We start from the raw sequence: 18,775 nt of genomic DNA on the forward strand, positions 1-18,775 counted from the left end.
TGGCATTAGGGGAGGCACCTGACCTTTACAGCAGACTTTTTAAAATATAGTGGAGAAAAGACCATCCAAACAGGTACAGCAGTGATCAGAAGAGGGAACAGAGAGAGGACCATGACAGTGTTCTCACAGCAGGTCCATGATAGAGATTTGTAGATGTAATGCCTGTGTGAGGTTCCTGCTAAATAAAGGAGGTGGGTATAGTGGAAAGTTCACATATTTTGGTGATGTTTGTATGTTCCTTCAAATGCTCACAGTTTCTGAATGAAATTCCATGTAAATTCACCAAATAATCTTACCTCTGTGTTCAGAGTGGGGAGTGTCAAATTCATTTATTCAAGGCAACTGCAAATAAAAAGAGCAAAGCAGCAGAGAAACAACAGCAAAAGTGTTGCAGGAGAGAAGCAGAGCCAGGGGCAGAAAGGAGTAGAAGGAAGAAAGGGCACTAGAAGACAAGAGCTTGTCACAGAAACTAGGCTAACTGTGACTGCTTTGGAAGATTGTGCTGGTTTAGGGATGGGACCAGGAAGAAGAGGAGATTCCTCACCAGCAGCTGTAAGTGAACAGATGCAGGATGTGTTGTGCTGGTGTCACACGTTACTGATCCATGCATGAACAGAGGGAGGACACACAGGACTGACTGTGTGTGTCCTGTAGCATGTTCTGTAAGTTGCCTTCTAAGCCCAGGGCTCTTCAGGCAATTCAGAGGCCCACAAAGGGAGGAATTAGAGAGGAAAAAATAAAGTGCCAACTTCATGCTGACTTGAGTCCTTATCTCTTGTGGCAGGTGTGTAGCATCAGTATCTATCTGTTATTTGGTGTGTGGGTGGCAATTGTGACATTTCAAGAGCTCAGAGTTTAGCTTCGATGAAGCTGGGCCAAAGATCAAAATTAGACTCCTCTGGGTGGGATAAGGTTCAGCCTCATCTGATATGTGTACCTTTCCATAACACCACCTGACAGAGTCATGAAGTTTGTCCTCGCAGTGTTCTCAGGAAGAAATAAGAAGTGAAATATTGCTGCAGAGATGGAAAACAAGAGCAGGATATTTTGAAGATTTCAGCAACATGGCAGAGGGCATCTAGATTGAAACTGGAGTCATGCAGAGGACAGAATCTGAGTTTTGTGAAGGATTTAAAGAGTTTTAAAGTGATATTTAAAAGGAGACTGTATAATGGAAAGTTCTGTTTTTTGATATAAGAAAAGCACAAAGAAAATCTCCCACATAAGTTCAAATGTACATTTCAACAGAGCCAGAATATGTCAAGCATATTGTGATATTCTGTAAAGTCTATCACTGAAAATTGGAATGAAACAAAAAATTCAAGGTTATTTTCCATCCCCAAAATATCAAAACAAGATTATTCACTCTGTATTTGTCTAAAGAAAAGTTTCAGAAAAGTCAATGGTTCCATGGAGCATTCTGGTTCCCAAGGGAGTGCTCATAATGAAAAAGTATTCTTGTTGAGGTTTCTCCATATGGCTCTGTTCAGCAGGAGATCAATACTCAAGGCTCTGGTGGCACTCAGTTCTTTCCCCATGGAGCCTCCAGACTAAGCCAACTCCCTATACAAAGTCTTCCCTTAGGCACTTCCTTACTGCTTGCACCAGCTCTTCTCGGGCAGCTTGGAAAGGGGTATGTCTATCACTCTTCTAACTTCTCTTTGTTTTTTTTCCTCCTTCCTCCACCCCTTCCCGTTCTCCTCCAGGAACCTTCTGCATCATTTCACTGTGCACGTGCGTGGCTGGAATCAACTTTGAGCTCTCCCGCTACCCCCGCTACCTGTACGGACTTCCCGACGACATCAGCCATGGCTATGGCTGGTCCATGTTCTGTGCGTGGGGGGGCCTGGGCCTCACTCTGATCTCTGGCTTCTTCTGCACTCTGGCCCCTTCTGTCCAGCCTGTCCCCAGGACCAACTGCCCCAAATCTAGACCTGAGAATGGGACAGTGTGCTAAAACAAATAGCAAACAAGTACACACACACACACACACACACACATATATATATATGCCTATGTATGCCTATACATGCATATACATGTATATAATTATATATATATATATATATATAATTATATAAAACTCAAATTAATGCCAGTGCCAAGGTAGAGCTGAGTCCAACACGGCACTCACATCTCCACTGGACTCTGTGTTGCTTCATTCTTTCTCACGGTGATGGGAAAGCTTTTCTCTCATGTGGCTCTTCCATCCAACTCTTAACTTCAGCATCATACCTTAGAGGTCAAATGAACTTAAAGTTGCACCTACCTACTGCCATATGGGAGGGGGAACAGGGGATCCATGTGGGGAATCTGGAACCAGAATCTGTACAGGACATGGTGGGGGCAGAGGTGTTGGGGGGGGGGGTGTGACAAAAAATGCATGTACATTGCAGCCAGAAGGGAAAATGCAAACAGCAAGCAAAGGAACAAATGAAGCATTTGAGCCACTTCAACAACGTACCTCCTCAAAGCCATTATCAGAAACCCCCCCACGTTCTTTTTCTTTCTTAAAACAAAATGACAGAAGCCTGTCATGTCATTGGTTTTGATTCGGATTTTTTCCTCCTTAAAACGCAGAAAACAAAATGGACGGAATGTGTGAGGAAAAGCAGAAAAGCATTTTCTCTTTGCCTGCTAAACTTTAGAGAGAAGCAAACAAGTGAGAATAATAATTAATAATAATAATAAAAAACATCTAAGAAAATAAAACCGGAAAACAATAAAAATCTCCAAGAGGACTTCTCAGCGGACTTTCCAACAATGCGGTTTTAATCTTCCAGCTGCCTTACATCCAGGCTTACAACTGAGGCTGAACTGCTAATGTAAATGCAGCAGAAGGCCTTTTGAAAATGCTGTGATACATGTGTGTATAACTTTTTCTTCCTTTCTTTCTTTATTTTTTTTTAACAAAAAGAAAAATTTAAAACATTGCAATTGACTGTCCACTAAACCATCCATGCTGTGTTTGTGGCCCAAGACTGAGGCACTGCAACTGCAGAAGCGTGAGGAAAGCCATCAGGTCTGAGACAGCACATCTTCTCTGGTGGATTTCAGAAGGTTTTTTTTCATGGAGCTTCTGAGAGTTCAGGATGGTGGATCCAGGGGAAGACTGACCACAGAGAAGGGAGGTGGGGGGAGTCTGGGTAGTTGTTCTTCCCAGGGATTTGTTGGAATGGGATTTCATCATTTCCAGTTTGGATGTTCGAGACAATTGGGCAAAAGCCATTGTGGAGGAGGAAAAGGGAGCTAATTTCTGTATAAGAGAAGTAAGAGATGCCTCTCATTGTGTTCATGTATGCCAAAAAAGACCTTCCCACATCTCATCTTTGGAAACTGCCCCGGTTCACTGGACATCTCCTCTCTCCATCTGGGAGAACTGTGTACAGATGGATGTGAAAGGGTCAGATGCCAAGAACAGAGATCCATTTCCCATGAGCTTAAGCATTGTATGATATAACTGTGAATCTGCAAATGGAACTCTCTCTCTTTTTTTGGTCTTTCTCTTTTTCCTGCTACTCCTCTTCCTATTGTCTCCTTTTTCCTTCCCTCTGCTCTTCCCATCATTCAGGTCATAGGTCCCTGAGTTAAACGAACAGCTAAGTCTGGAGAGGTGGGTGAATGCCATTAGAGGAAGAAAAGAATTTTGGCTGTGAGGACAGTGGGTCCTTGCAGGGTACCAGTGGCTGAGGGGAAGGTGGGGAAGAAGGGCCAAGGGTGTAGCCAAAGGGACTCTGAAGAAGGATGACTGAATTGCCATGTGCAAGAGTGAGGGCACCACTGACAAATATGCAGGCAAAGGGAGACAGGGCAAAGAAGAAAGGTCTCCCCAAAATCAATCCAACCTTACATGCTCTTAATTCAGGGATAGTACCAGCAATCCTTTCTTACATGATAGCTGCATAATATCAGTCTTCATTAGTCAATAAGAAGTCATCCTTTCCATCTAAAATATCTCACCAGGTGAAGGAGCCTGTGCCTGCTGCACAGATATGCAGACATTAATTTCCAGGTCATGCCATTTGCACAGCTGGCAAGAAACAGTATTGCTTAGTTTAAAAATATCCAACTAACAAATATTTCTTACACATGTAGTTGTATTAAGAGTGCTCAAAGAAATGAAGTTTCTGGAGGGCATGTTGGAGTAGAGTAGATTTGGGTTTCTTCCATTCTTGCTCAACTACCTAGCTTTTGTTTTCTGTTTTCTACAGATTCCCCAAACGTGTCAATGCCAGCTACTAAGTCAGTGTGTTTCCACTGAAGTGCCATCCCTGTCAACTGAAATTTCACAATTTCATTTTCCATTAGATGTAACCAGAGAAATTACTTATTTATTAGAGTTGAAAATACTAGCCTTTTGAAGAAACTTACTTTTTAAGCAGATTGGTTTATTTATTTTTTTTCTGGGAAGGTTTTCAAATAGAGTGGTTTTGAAAAGTTTTGAAATAATTTGACTGTGCAAGTGCCTACTTGGTAAGGAGGTTGATGAATTACCATTGAACAGAAGAAGGAAATTTAAAACAAAAATGGCCTTGGAGAGCTAAATGAAAGCTGAACGCAGAAAGCCAGTGACTGGAAACAAACAAACAAACAAACCTATTAAAAATTGTTCATTTATTCAAAGCATGAAAAATTTTGAAAAAAACACAACTTCTTGGTAAGAAATTATTAGGAAAGTCACAGCTGTTTAATTAAAACAGCTTTTAATGCAAACTTTTCTTTCTCCGCTGCAGTGCTGAATGTGATAGGAAAGGTGTTTCATGTAAATACAGATATCTGGAGTGACACAGGCAAACAAGAGTCACAGAGGTACCTATATGGAGTCTACCATCAGGCCCTGTGGCAGGCAGAGCAGTGCAGCAGCTCCTGTGATGATGTATGCTTGAGTGGTCCATGAGTGTTCACAGGGTGTATTCTACAGATACAGTTTTGGAAGAGGCATAGAAGTAAGATTTAAAGAAATGGAAGCAATTTTGCTGTTTGATGCATTTTCAAAGGTTTCCTTTTTTTCTGCAGCTGGCATAAAACCAGTTTTGCCTCAATTAAGTATTCTCTGATGGTGTTGGTTTACAAGCTGTATATAAGCCTGTGCGTCTGTCTGTGTGTGGCCATGGTGGAAGAGGGTTATGGTTATTTTTATTTACAACAGAAAAGTGTTCACCCTGAATCTTTGGGCTAGTTCTGTGATTCTCCACTTGCTCTAGCATAGGGTCCATAAGGCCTGGGTGGCTATAAAGCATCTTAAAAACTGTGGGAATGTCTGAAGCAGCAGGTGATCATCTCACTTTAATCTCCAGCTGGATCCCCAAAAGGACCGTGTCCAAACACCAGTTCTCTCATCATTGTTTTAAGTAAGGGCAGATCTCATTTGGGAGATTGTGAATTTCCCTCCGTGCATCTCACAGAACTGGGAGGAGTCCCTTGTGTTTCCCCTGAACAGGGGTCTCAGCCCCACCACGCCTTCTGTGTGCTCAGACTTTAGAGCAGGGTTGATCCAGAATACATTCAGATGCAAATTTGTGATGGTTAGTGTCTCCATCTCTCCTGAGCAGAAGCACACTCACAGTTACTCAGAGTTTCTGTGTTTTGGGGGAGGCTTTGAAGTATCTTTCTGAACAGAGATTGAAGCTTTTTGACTAGTGAGTGGTTTCTTAGTTGGAGGAGCAGCTAATTAGAAATCTGTTATCAGTGATCCTAGCATTAAGGGGCTTGACCCTGTCCCTCAGATCTGTTCTGGCCAAGTGCCTAAGCATGTGCTTTACTTGGAGCATGTGACTAATCCCCTTAACTTTGGTTGACTATTCATATGCTTAAAGTCAAGAATGTGCTTTCCTGGATGACATTCATCTTCCAGCCCACGCTCTTTTCTCATCCTTCCCCTGAAGATAAGGTGACACTCTGTCCTAGCCTGAGCAACCAGTATGTTCTTAGTCTCCATTTCTGTGAGGTGGAAATGCAGGATCCATATTTGGCAGGCTCTTTCCCACATGTAGCCTTTCGTGTTGCACTTCTGGAACAACAAACACATCTCTATGCTCCAGAGACCTCGGAGCCACTGGAGCGCGGTGAACACAGATATCCTAAAATGCCCATCCTAAGGATGCTGGATGAATTGGCTCAACCCACTGTGACCTGCAGGCCGAGGTTTTGTGTGCAGGGACTCAGTTGTGTTGCCCTGTGACTGTAAGGAGCCAGCTGCAGGGGTTCTGCTGTCCATCCCTGCTGGGACACTGCACATGTGAAGGGACTGTGTGGCACCAGCATACATGCCCTGTATCCTACGTGCCCTATAGGACACCTCCTTCTTCAAGCTAAAGCTGTTTTTGAGTGTTAAATTTCCTGACCCATATTAGCCACTTGTATATATCATCAATCCCTTCTTCCTCCCTGCAAACACACTGATCTTTCCTCATCAAAATAGTACAGTCTCTCCAGTCCTTTTTCTAGTTGGGCTTTCTTTTCTTCTACCCCAGGGATCCAGTCACAAGTGGATCACAAGCCACCAGTGACCAGAGCAATTTCTTTGAAATTTTGCTTTTGAAAAATTGCCATTACTTTTTAAAATGTTATTCTAGCTGCAATAACAAAGGAAAGTGGGAAAAAAAGCATCCTCAGAGTCCTCTAAACAGAGGATCTTCATGCTCCCAGGAGTGAATTGTGAGTGTGCAGGTATTCTGCTTTCCTGTGGACACGAGTCCTTTGGGACCATTTTTAGTCATGGCATGTTAGCTGTGCAATTCAATAGATGGTGAATAAAGCAAAGTTGCTGAAGGAGGGAATTGATGTGCAGGGGCTTTCTCAGATTCCCAAGCATTCCTGGAAGACTGTGTCTCCATGGCTGTCCATTTACCCACCGTGCAGCGCCTCCGAATCAGGCTCATCCCTGGAGTCCCACTGATAAGCAGAGCTCAGAAGAAAATCACTGTAATCTGTCCTTAATTCTTGAGTGCCACGCTAACTGCCAGCAGCAAAATGAAGGGAAAATCATATGTTACCAAGTATAGCTTAAGTAAAGACATGCCTCATTTGGGCTCTTTCTTCTGTGTGTCTCTACATAGGCCTAGAAGGGCTACAGGAATGCTCAGGCACATTCACACGAACCACCACTGCATTTTCTTGCCCCCAGGTTTCCCACTCCTTCATGGTCCACACCAATGCACTGATGCAGCTAGCAAGGGAAGACTCAAGGTGAAAAACTGAGACAGCTCTGAATGATTGCCAGGTACCAATGACAGACAAAGAGTAAAAAACAAGCATGAGACACAAATGGCATGTAAAGGTTAGCGACAGATGAATTTTCAAGGTCAGGAGCCAAAGTTCAAAAAAACCTAAAGTTTGATTGCTAATTCCAGGCCAGATCCATAAACTCAAAAAACAGGGCTTGGCTCAAAACTTACAGTCCACTGTTTCCAGTCATAGCCAGGAATATAATGCAACTATTCCATAGTCTGTTAGGTTCGTAGACAGCTCAGGTGCCTTAGAAAATGTTGTACTGTTGTCTTGGTTAACACTGGAAATGAAATGTGTGCTTACACACTCACAATATCTATTCTTTGGCTTTAGAAAGAAAGTCATCAGATGAAACCTCCCCTCCCTCCCTGCTGTCCCCACAGTTCAATTTAGGGTTTCCATCCTGTATGCCCCACTAACACACCAATCACAGAGCCTTCTTCAGAGCCATAATTATAGATTGCAGCATTTTGACAACAAATGCTGCTGGTGCCAGGGGCTCTGACAAGCTCCATGTTGACATCAGTTGGAGAACTGGAGCCTGACACAATGCTGTCAATTTAATTGCAGTACGCTCTGCAGAAGTTTAGGATTTAACTTGAGAAAGTGTCGGGACAACTGCCTCAATAGAGGGAAATGAAATTCTGGTCACCTCTAGTAAAGCGCTCCAGAATCACAGATCAATTGTCCTCCCCTTGTTCAGGGAAGACTTTCAATGAAAATATCAGTCTCAGATGGGTTATCTCCAGGGGAAAGTGGGAGAGGGAAAAAAAAGGAGACCCAACAGCAGTTGCTTCAAAATTGGTAGAATTCTGTGAGGATAATCCAACGTTACCCTCAGCAGCAGGAATTGTCAGACCCTTCTCAGACTGCACTTTTATGTTCTTCTATCACTGATTAACACTCCTGCACCGTGGCAAAAAGTGACTTCCAAAGTTTTCCTGCATGGGGTGTGTATACATGGGCACTCTCACTCCCTTCTTTCCTTAAACACACACATGTGCACATCCCACATGATGTGGATGCCAGGAACCTGTAAAACCTGTGTCCTACACAGACAGAAAATACATGACAAAATGCAGCATAATTGTTCTCCATTCTTTTATACTGAACTCAGGAGTTGCTATGCTGTTCAGATGCCACGTGTGTCCCTGTTAGGTGGTGCGCGCAGATCTCATGCAAACTCTCTGCTGGAGGTGCATGAGGAAGCAAAATACAGCCGAGATAAATTTGGTATTTTCCATCAAAAAGTATTTGGCTATTTAAGGAAGAGATTCCAGTGTATCCCCTCCAAATCAGAAATGTTTACAATCCCCTAGTGTTAACAATCCCACTGTGCCAAGAGGCGGTGCCATTCCTGAGTCTGCAGAGGGCTTGTGCGGGCTGTTGGCAGCATGAAGACTGTGGTTAAAGCCGCTGGGCATAGCAGGGAGCTGCACATCCCGTGGGTCTGAGCCCTGCCTGTGACAGTAGGACACAGGAATATCTCTGTAAAGGCAGTTCCTTCCAGTGGCCTTGTTACTATGCCAGCAGGTCAGAAATAGTCAAGCAGCAACACCAATTCTGCAGTCGGTGAGATAAAGGGTAAAGCCTTCAAAAACCTGTGGGTTTTGCCTCAGTATGTAGATGTAGACTATGTAAAATGATGTAGACTCCAAGGAGTGTGAATCAGTCATGGCCTTAGTCTCCTGGGGCCTAATATGCCAAACAGCTTCAGCATCCAATTCCTCTTTAGACAGTAAGTAAAACACTAAATGCTTTTGGTGCCTACATTTTTTTTTTTTTTTTAAACTTATACAGTCCTAATTTGCTTAAACTCTCATGATGTTTTGTCTCAATAAGAGTTTTCTTCTGGCTGTACAGCATAAGGCTGTTTTTTTTTTTTTTTGTTTTTTTTTTTTTTTTACAAAGAGTTATTCATTAACAATATAGATCATAAGATAAAAGTTAGAGTAATCAGAATAACAAAAGTGCAGCCTTAGACCGTTCAGTCAGAGTGTACTGAATTATTTATAACTCCTGGGCACCAACAGCAATCACAGATATCTAATTTAAACTGTTACTATTTTTACGTGGCAATTTCCATCCTTTAGAGTGTTTATATCTATGTATTTGCAGTTTGATTTTTTGCAAGACAAAATTTCCCCTACTTACACAGAAAAGCATATTTGGGAACTTTTGAAGGTATTTTTCTGCAGTAACTTTAATTATTTTTAAGCATTTTGACGCTTAGTATGACAGACTTTACAACTTTCAAAACTGTAAACTGTGTCTAAAATGGGCTTGAACTTCCAGTTCTTTCTCAAGTAAAATTCTCTGACTACAGGTCATTGGGATTAAGGAGAAATTTGTTTCATTAGCAGATGTAAGACTGGGTCCTATTTATGTATATATGTGATGAGGGGACTTAGGTAAGGGGGCTGCACTTCTATGTCAGCCCACTTAAGGATCTTTTGCAGATGTAGGAAAAGTCACTGCTAAGTCACTCCAACTTTCTGCCAATCTCTTTTTGTAAAAAACAACCATTACACTTGTGTGTGTGGCTGGAATAAAGCATTATTAAATCTAGCCCATAGGCTGACACACATATACTTGTATATATGTGTATATTTGTATATATATTTGTAAATTTATGAAAAATGTCCATATCTTCATGATTGCCTGAAATAACTTGAGGTTGATGTACAGAATTTCAGGCAAAGGACTGTTTCTTTTTCACAACCCTCATGTATGTCAGATTTAAACCAAAACAAACTAAAAAGTACTATTTCCCAGGAAAGTCCTCATTTTTCCATTGCACCAGTTGAGGAGGGGTACCACACTTAAGTCAGCGGCACACACACCCACACACGTACATCCAGTCAAAGGACTGGGTCTCAAGGGCTTTTTTAAGGAAAAGGAATGGACTGAAAAAGCAATGGTAGAATTTCTGTTCAGCATTAGCTCTCTCAATTGATTCTCTTGTCCTTTATTAGGAGGCCCTTTGTACAGATGCTGTTCTTCTCTTTAGGTGTCCGTTTGGGAGGAGCACCTTTGTGGATGACACTGAGCCATCGAAAGGCTGGGATTTTCTGACCTGCCTTTGTCCCCGTTAACCTTAGCCACTTAACTGAGTTCATGATGTTAATGGGCTCGTCTCCCTTGGCTTCTTCTACAGGTAGTGAAGAGAGACTGTTGCTTACAGATGGTGACCTAGCAAAACTGACATCTAAGCTTTAGGAGCTCCTTCTTGCTTCACGCAATGACCACTCACCTATCTTGGGTGATCACAAGATCTCAAAAGATCTTAAATCACAGTGAGGCGATCAGGTACCTAGAGCAGAAGGGCATCCATATGGAAATCAGCTGTGTCTGTGTGCTTTGGGTGCATGGCCTGGGCTCACCTGTAAAACACAGATTTTAATTGTGAAAGTCTGTTGGAACAAAAGATGTTCACAACAGCCTTCCCCTCCCCAACTGCAACATGACTACAAAGGATAGGGCTTGTCCCAACCCCTGGAAATAGTATTTGAGGTGAGTGCCTTGTGGTGGCCTCCAGGCACAGATGACTGGGTGGTCCCAGTGCTGGAGGTCAGAGGTCCTTGGTCTGAACTCTTCACCTTTCTCTGCCAGTCCTGGGCACTGCTGAAGCAGTTCAAAAAGTGAATTTACATCTTAAACGTTTGAACAGCTGAGCTGTTCAAAGGTTACTTTTCTTGCTTTATCCCCAAACTGGCCTGAAAAAGCCAACTAGCTGGTAGTGATAATCAAAAAATTCTCCTCCAAAATACAGTCTGGGGAGTTTCATATTCTTTTTTTTCAATGTTAATAACTGCTTTACAAACAGCTTACATGGAGATTAAAGAGATTGCAATTTCATCCCTTATTGTTGGGATTATAGTTGTCCTCAGAAAAACCAAACTGAGGACTCAACAAGAGGCTGTGGCTGTATTATTCAGAAAGCTGCTCTGACAAGGATGAATGTACATCTCCATCTTATGGTAACAGTCTCTCAGAGCTAAAATTTGGAATTGCATATTGATAGCGAGTCTATCTAGAAGGACCAGCAATTTAATCTAGTATTAGAACATTGGAAATCTTATATAGTCCCATATATTACCAGAATAAAATAAACACAGTCAGAGGGGTGGGAAAATTAAACTTATTTCAGAAAACACTAAGGCTAAGTGAACTTTGGATCTCGTGCCAATGTATTGTCACTACTGTTTGTTTCTACATTTGTTTCTAAATTTAAGTCAGTGACTTGACAATCTCCACCCATCTCTCAGAACAACTTTATTTTTAAAAATACTGTTAAGGTTTTGACAAGAGGGACTTCAGCTGACCTGCAGGGAACTGTAAAATGAAGATTCAATACCGTGTACCAGTAGTTAAGGAAAGACTTTAGCTAGAAAGCTGAAGATAAAGCTGAATTCCAGGGATCAAATGTTATTTTTCAGCATGGTACTACCTTGCCCAAGCTATAGTGTAACATCCTGACATTCTTCTCCTCTTCTCCCTTTCCCTTTTTTGAGGAGTAAGATATATATATCTCTGTCTCCCTCTCTTCCTTTTCATCCCTGTGTGTGAGAATACAGACATGCTTCCTGTAAAGACGTTTTTCTCTAAATTTCATTCCATGCCAGCTCTTGCATATGTGACTGTTTTGTTATTTGAGATGTCTGTGAAACAGAAATAAAGGCTTTAAGAGTGTACTCTGGAAATGAGGAGGAGCTTGAGAATATATCAAATTTAAGGATGCAGCACCATTTTTTGCAAGATTTTTCAGAATGTTCCTGAATTCTCATCATCACTCTTTTGCCCTTCCTCTCTGTGAGAGGGGTGAGGAAGGTACTGGGCTGTAGGACTCCCAAAGGTTGAACTCTTGACTCACAGTGTCCCACGAGGATTTTGCACATTTTTCAGAGTTTTGGTGTCAAAGAAAACCTCCTGTAAAAAGGTGATAAAGTCAATGCACAACATCACATGTGAGGAGGTTCTAAGGGGTGACTCCATACCAGTTTATCTTTGTTCCCCGTTCTTTGAGGCAGTCTTGGCGTACAGCCATGCACATTCTCCTTCCTGCTGGGTTCACTTTGCCAAGGTGTGGCTTGCCAAGGGGAGGCCTGCCTGACCTCTCACCCCCAGGACACATTTGGATTATCTTCTTGGATAACTTTCCACTTTGTCTCAAGAAAACCCGTCTGACCTCCTAATGAAAGCCATAACCACTCCTGTGACTCTGCTGCAGGGAGCGAATTGCCGGGCTCCATGGGACAGAGCAATCAATGCCTGGCACTGGGGCAATCCTGGGGGTAAGGAAGGAGAATGGGTGGAGCTCTCAGGCCATCAGAGCTCCAGTGTCACCTTCCCCTGCAAGCTCCCCTGCTGCCCATGAAACTCTTGGCCAGTTCAGCGCGCGTGTCTGACTCTCACTCCCCCACTCGTGCCCGTGGGAAATGTGTGTGGGTGTGCAGAACACTCCTGTGTGAGGGCACGAGCGTTGGGTACAAGGGGCAGGGAGAAACCAGGCGCACTGGACTCCCCACCATCCACTGTAGGTGCATCTCATGAAGATATTTGCTCTTCAGGATTTCTTCTGCCCCAAGTAATATTCAGCCTAACCACACGCTACCACACTGGCCAAAAGTTTTTGGAGGGTTTCCCTTTCTTGACTTTCTCATTGGTCCTTTTTTCCTTATAATCTTTTTTTTTTCTTGCTCAGAAGAAACGAAACAATTCCCATAATCATCCTTTGATGATGATGAAAGTTGCAGTCATCACTGTTTCTAATTGACAGTTTGGGAGGCTTAGGATAATAATTCACTTAAATGCCTGCAAATTGAACTATGTCAGCACTTTCCTAGGACATTCCCAAGTAAAATAATATGACTAGTACAGGACATTTGTCATGCGGGTACATCTTGGCCAGCTGTTTATGTTTCCTCTAAGTGCAGTACACACACATCAAAACTGGATTAAGAAAGACCTAGAATGCCACAATACTCAGGCATATTCAGTGAAATGCAGCAATACATCACATTTATCTGGCATATTTTCTCTATAGAAAATTTTACAAGAATGAGTCCCATCAGACCTGTCTGAGGCAGGTAGGTATTATAGCCATTTTTGAGATGGGAAGCCAAAAGCCTGGGAAAAGATCTTCTATTTAGTGGTTTGATGCCCCCTCACAATTTCTACCAGCTGCAGGTGGTTCCTTCTCTTTTCAGCACTTTGGAAAATCCAGGCTGTAGCTGGGTTTACTCAAATCTGCGGTGGCTGTAAATGTGAAAGCCAGGATTAGGACACTCAGGATCCTGATTTCTTCAGAGCACTGCTACAGAGCTTTGATCCCACAAAGCACTTGTGTAATTTCAGGCATAAATTTCCCATTAAGTATGCTACTGTCATGCTTACAGCTAGGCACAGGCCTAAGTGCTTTGCTAGACTGGGAATTACATTGAAATCTATAAAACTTTAACATATTTTGAAAAGTCCAAAACCATGTCCATTTCTGGTTATGGTTTGGACATTGTAAAGGATATTTGAACTGTGTATGCAGCTGCTCAACCAGTGGAGCACTTTTTAGCCAATACACATAGAGTTTTATGACTTTTGGGTAGTAACATCCAGCTGTCAGAAGTAATAGAGAGTGACATTGCCTGTGAGGCTGGGACCTCTGTGCTGCTGTTAGGGGCGAAGTGGCTCCTGTGGCCATCGGTGCTAACAATACATCAACAACCACTGACTATTTTGTTAGGTTGTTCTGGTGAGATGTGAGTGTGGTGGCTAATTTCATAAGTAATGTGACATCAAGTGTATTGTAGTTTTCCATTTCTTCCTGTAATCTGTTGCAGCAGAGGCGAACAGAATTTGTTTAAACATGAAACACCCCCAAATTTCTTGTTCTGTTAATCCAAGGTGCTAATCTGCAGACACACAGGTGTTTGTGTATGTGCATAAGTGTTTGCAGGACTGTGGCCCTGAAGGAACATTTTAGAGGCAGGGTTGAGATCAGGGAACTAATAGGGATAATGAACAAACCCCTATAACTTTGAAAGACAAGAGTTGCAGAAAGCATCACAGGACTTTGCTGAAAAACTGGCTACATCTTACAATCTCCCTTTTGTTTTGATTTGTTTTGGTTTTATTCAGATTGGCACAGAATACTGTATTTCCATCGATTAAAATCTTGTCTGGTAACTAACTAAACAACTTGTTCATGGAGAATTAAAAAATAAATAAGTAAACTGTCAGTTGTGGAATGTAAACTGATTAAACAAATAAAAAAAAATCATGTTGTGTGTTTTAAGAGGTTGAGTCTGCTTGTGTCAGGAGCGGGACCGGACACCTCTGACCGTCCCCATCCTCACAGAAGGATGGAGGACAGAGAGCAAAACTGGGCTGTGGGTGTTCTCTGAGCTGTGGAGTATGGGAAACGCTCTTTGAAAACTAACAATAATAAAGATTAGATGGCTTCTGATCAGAATCACTGTACGAAACATTACAAACACAAGCAGGATCTCAATGTGACTGTTTATGAGGAGCTTTTCTGTCTGTCATCGAAGGGATTGATTCCTGCTGGAGCCTTGATATTAGAGTACTGCATGTACTCTAACACCATTAATCTCTTTTTGGAGCCACTTAATGTGTTGAAGTCTGTGATTTGATTGAAATGTATAGAGACAGCAGAGTAGTTTAGCTCCCACCTTCCCCCAGCAAATAAACAACTAAAACTGAATATGGATTGGAGCCTGTCGGGTTTCCAGTGCTCAGCTGTAAGGGCTTCAGGAAACCTGGCAGGCACAACGCTGCACTGATATTACTGCTTCCTCACTGCACTTGTATCCTCAGGCAGGCAACAATGCAGCAGACAATCATGCAGCAGACAGACAATCATGCAGCAGACATGCATTTTCTGTAGGGCTTGGAGTGTGTGGCCAGTCGGGCTGCAGGTGTCCCAGGCTGAACACCCAGTGTTCAAGGTATTCATAACAAACAGAAAGGTATCAAAACTACCTCAAATGTATAAAAAAGACATTAAAAGAAATAGACAAAAGTGCTTGCAACTGTCCTAACAGAAGAAAAAGCAAAAGAGTGGATCAAAGAGAAAAGCACAAATATTATTTTTTTAATTATTGAGTTTTAAATGAATTAATCTAGAACTAAACTATTTTTAAAAAAATTATGGCAAGGTATTTTTAAACTTGATTATTTTGTTGGTGTTAAATATCAAAATTGTCTGTGTTGACTCTTTTTGCCTGAATTAGGTATTGTAGCAAAACAAAGAGTCTCCTGCAGTTTTTAGGATGGAGTCCCTCCTGCCCCCAAAGAGGTCCCGTCTAAAACTCCAGCAGTAGTAAGGAACCAAATGAAGAATCAGAATGGAGAAGTGCAAAAGACAATTCCCTGTCCAAAACCCCAGCAGTACTGGCAGAAATTTCTTGACCTCTTCCCTGGCACTAATGGCTGAGGAAGGGAGGAATCTTGGTGATATACTAAACGCAGAACTCCAAGAATGTGCCTATTTTTGCCACGTTTCAAGAGAACCCACTCGTATTGCCTGAGGGGCAAAGCAGAGAGCGGGAGCAGGGAAGAGCTGGCTGGGGATGCAGAAGCCGGCAATCTCCCCAAAGCAAACAAAGGGAACAGAGGTGTTACAGTGGCATATCCAGCACCACGAGGTGTCAAAACCTTTTGGATGAAGTTTCTCCTCTCCCTGTTCACCAAGCACAGCCGCCCGCCCGGCCATCCCCATCTGCTCAGCCACACCGCTCACGTCTAGCAGCGACGCCGCTGCTCGGGTCTTTGCTCTCTGCCATCAGCAGGGGAAACGTGATTCATCCGTGCTAAAAATGGAAGTCTGCAGAGCCTGCTTTGTGGCAAGGGAGAAAGCAGGTGCCCTCTCCTGTGGCAGTGATGGCACGGAAAGCCCAGGGGCAGGGGCAGAGGGCTCAGCTGCTCAGCGCTTGTACAGGGAAGGGAGAAGAACGTGAACTTAAAAAGCCAGCAGGTGCTTGAAGGTTGAGCTAGAGACACTGTCACGGAAGGGCTTGCATTTTGAAAAGAAAGTGGCCTGACTTCAGAAAAGATTTATGCATGAAAGTCCAGGTTTGCATTAGCCACGTGAGAGCTGAATTTTAAGCCCACCTTTCGCTGTTGCTCCCTGCAGTGCCCGAGCTGCCAGCCCTGCTGCTGCCAGCTCTGTGGTGCTTTCCAGGCTGCTGCTCACGTCTTGGGGTCCGGCTCTGTGGCACAAGAGGGTACACGAGAGCCACAGGGTCACACAGAAGGCTGCAATGCCGCTAGACAAAGCAGTCAGCAAGAGAAGGGAAAACTCATTAACTGCAGTTCACCACAGAGCAAATGAACAGAGGGATGTCAATAACCCAGAATCACACAAGCCAGCCATGGAAGAGCAGGGTTTGCTGCGCCCTTGTCTCAGTCAGGAAGGCAAGGGCTGAGGCTGTCTGTCAGCAGACACTGCCCCCCCAACAATTCCGGGCGCCTGGACTTGGCAGCTCAGTTTGGGAAGTGTAGCAGGACTGCTCATCTCTTGTGGTCCAGCTCCTGTTTCAAATGAGCACCATCTATTCAAGATTCCAGCTGGTTGTGAAGGGAAAGAACTACTAAATTAGGAAGGAAAATAATGCAAATTTTGAAAATTAGGTTTGGGAGAAAGAAATCACTTTTCAGCTTCATCTGCAACACAGTGGGGCCTCAGTAGGTTGAACAGAGGGACAGGCAGCAACAACTCCAGTTCTTCAGAGCAGAGAAATTGCCTGCTGTGTCCCTGAGGAGCACCCCAAAGTTCAGCTTCCCCTTTGCTTTGAGTATCTGCTGACGTTTTCTGCCCACCCGGGAGTGAGGACCCCCAGCTGGAATGCAAGCCCTCTGTTTCAGAGACAGGATAATCTCACGGTGACCTTTCTTGTCAGACACACATGATAACTGCAGCAGACTGGGGCTGCATGGGGTGAGGATGCTGGTAATGAAATGCTTTCATAGCTCAACACTCATTATTCTGTTACATTACCGGGCTCTTCCCCAGGGGCCCTCTAAAGAGTCACGGCTGAGCTCTTTTCCTGCAGAGACCAAAACCAGACCACCTAACAAGTTACATTTACTAAAATTTTTGCTCCCTCCCTGCTCAGACAGAGATCGGGCTTGTTCATTTGCATGAGACAGAAGTGGAAGGCCTACGCCAGCTCAGCTCTGATTTTATCAGCCTGCTAACCCAGGCCAAACAAAGCAGTGAACCCGTGACCAGCCAGGAGTGACAGAGGCTGCTGCCATCCCAGAGCTCACCATGCAGGACCCTGACTTTCCCCAGTGCCCCCAGCATGCCTCAAACCCAGTTTCTCTGCTACCCTGCGTCTGCTATTGACTTGCAAATACTGACCACTGACCGCTTCTTTGTAAGAAACTGCACTTTTCCTTTGACTGTTTAATTCCCTGCTATTTCTTCCCATCCTGAGATAAACCCTTGGCCTTCTCAGCTCTGAAATTCAAAGCACACCTCACCAGGAGCAGACTGCTCAGAGTGAAGCCTGCATTGCCTGTGATAGCAAAGAGCTCAGCTCTGTACCAGGAAATGAGCTGGTGGCCCAAGGGCATGCCCAGCAGCAGGAGAGCTCTACTGCCAGCAGATACGGCTGGAGAGAGGCCACAGAGTCCAAGCTTTGGGCCATCATCTCTCCCCTGCTCAGTTCCCCAGAGACAGCCCTTTCAGTCAGAGGTGGTGGTGGGTGTTTCAGGAGGTGTTAAACAGGAGAACTGAAGGCATTAGGTATCCTGCTTTGGCTTTTGCTAACTGTTCACAGCAATACTCAAAATGCATGCCAGGAACATAAAGGGAGAAATAATAAAGCCTGCCATAAGGAGCATGTGGTTTGGAGAAGCAGAGGCAGGCGGAGGGTGAGAGAAGGGTATAAAACACAAAGGCAAAGTCCTATAACCGCAGTTGGCACTTGGAGCTGGCCATGTGTATTTGAAACCACTATGCACAGAAAGCCACTTGTACTTCAGTGCTTTCTAATGACTAAAGAAAGTGAGCACACACACACAGGTACACAAGGCTCTCAGCAGGTAAAATATGAAACATGAAACAATCCCACATATCCACCCCTTCAAAGTGATGCAGATTTCCTTCTTTTCTGTTATGTGTTCTTACAAGCTTCCTGCAAACCTGTCAGAGCAAAGGAGGCTGAGTGAAATGTGTCACCCTGCGCATCGAACAAAGCCTCTAGTTCTCAGTTTCACATTTGGGCTGTTTCTGACAGGCTGCAGTTTCTGCTTCATTTAACCTAGCTCGTTCCCTTTGGGAATTCTCTACCCACCATATCTGCAGCAAGAAATACCATGTGCTGAAGTTTGTAAAGAGCTTTCAGACAGAACGGGTGGCTGCTGAGTCCTCCCTTCCTTCCCCTCTGTCAGACAGATATTCATGTATTACCTAGCACTTCTTGTCACTTCCCGGCTACCGATTTTCACAAATAGAAACCTAAATATTTTTGAAACTACTTATGCTCCATCAAACTTGTTGGCAAATAACCAGTGGATCCAA

General features: G+C 43.6%; 1 protein-coding gene across 2 annotated transcripts in view; it reads left to right on the forward strand.

Annotated features, from left to right (window-relative positions):
• TMEM178B (transmembrane protein 178B) overlaps positions 1 to 18,775 on the forward strand; it is a 236,879-nt gene that overhangs the window by 205,361 nt on the left and 12,743 nt on the right. Inside the window, exon 4 of one of the 2 annotated variants that reach the window (XM_040061741.2) lies at positions 1,707 to 9,027. The exons of the other annotated variant lie outside the window; for it this stretch is intronic. Within the exon in view, the coding sequence (XP_039917675.1) occupies positions 1,707 to 1,957 (251 nt within the window). The 3' untranslated portion in view covers positions 1,958 to 9,027. Of the gene's footprint in view, positions 1 to 1,706; positions 9,028 to 18,775 lie in introns of those variants that run through there. 2 annotated transcript variants of the gene reach the window in all.

This window comes from Hirundo rustica, chromosome 4 (genome assembly GCF_015227805.2).
Source record: "Hirundo rustica isolate bHirRus1 chromosome 4, bHirRus1.pri.v3, whole genome shotgun sequence".
In the NCBI taxonomy this organism is placed as follows: Eukaryota; Metazoa; Chordata; class Aves; order Passeriformes; family Hirundinidae; genus Hirundo; species Hirundo rustica.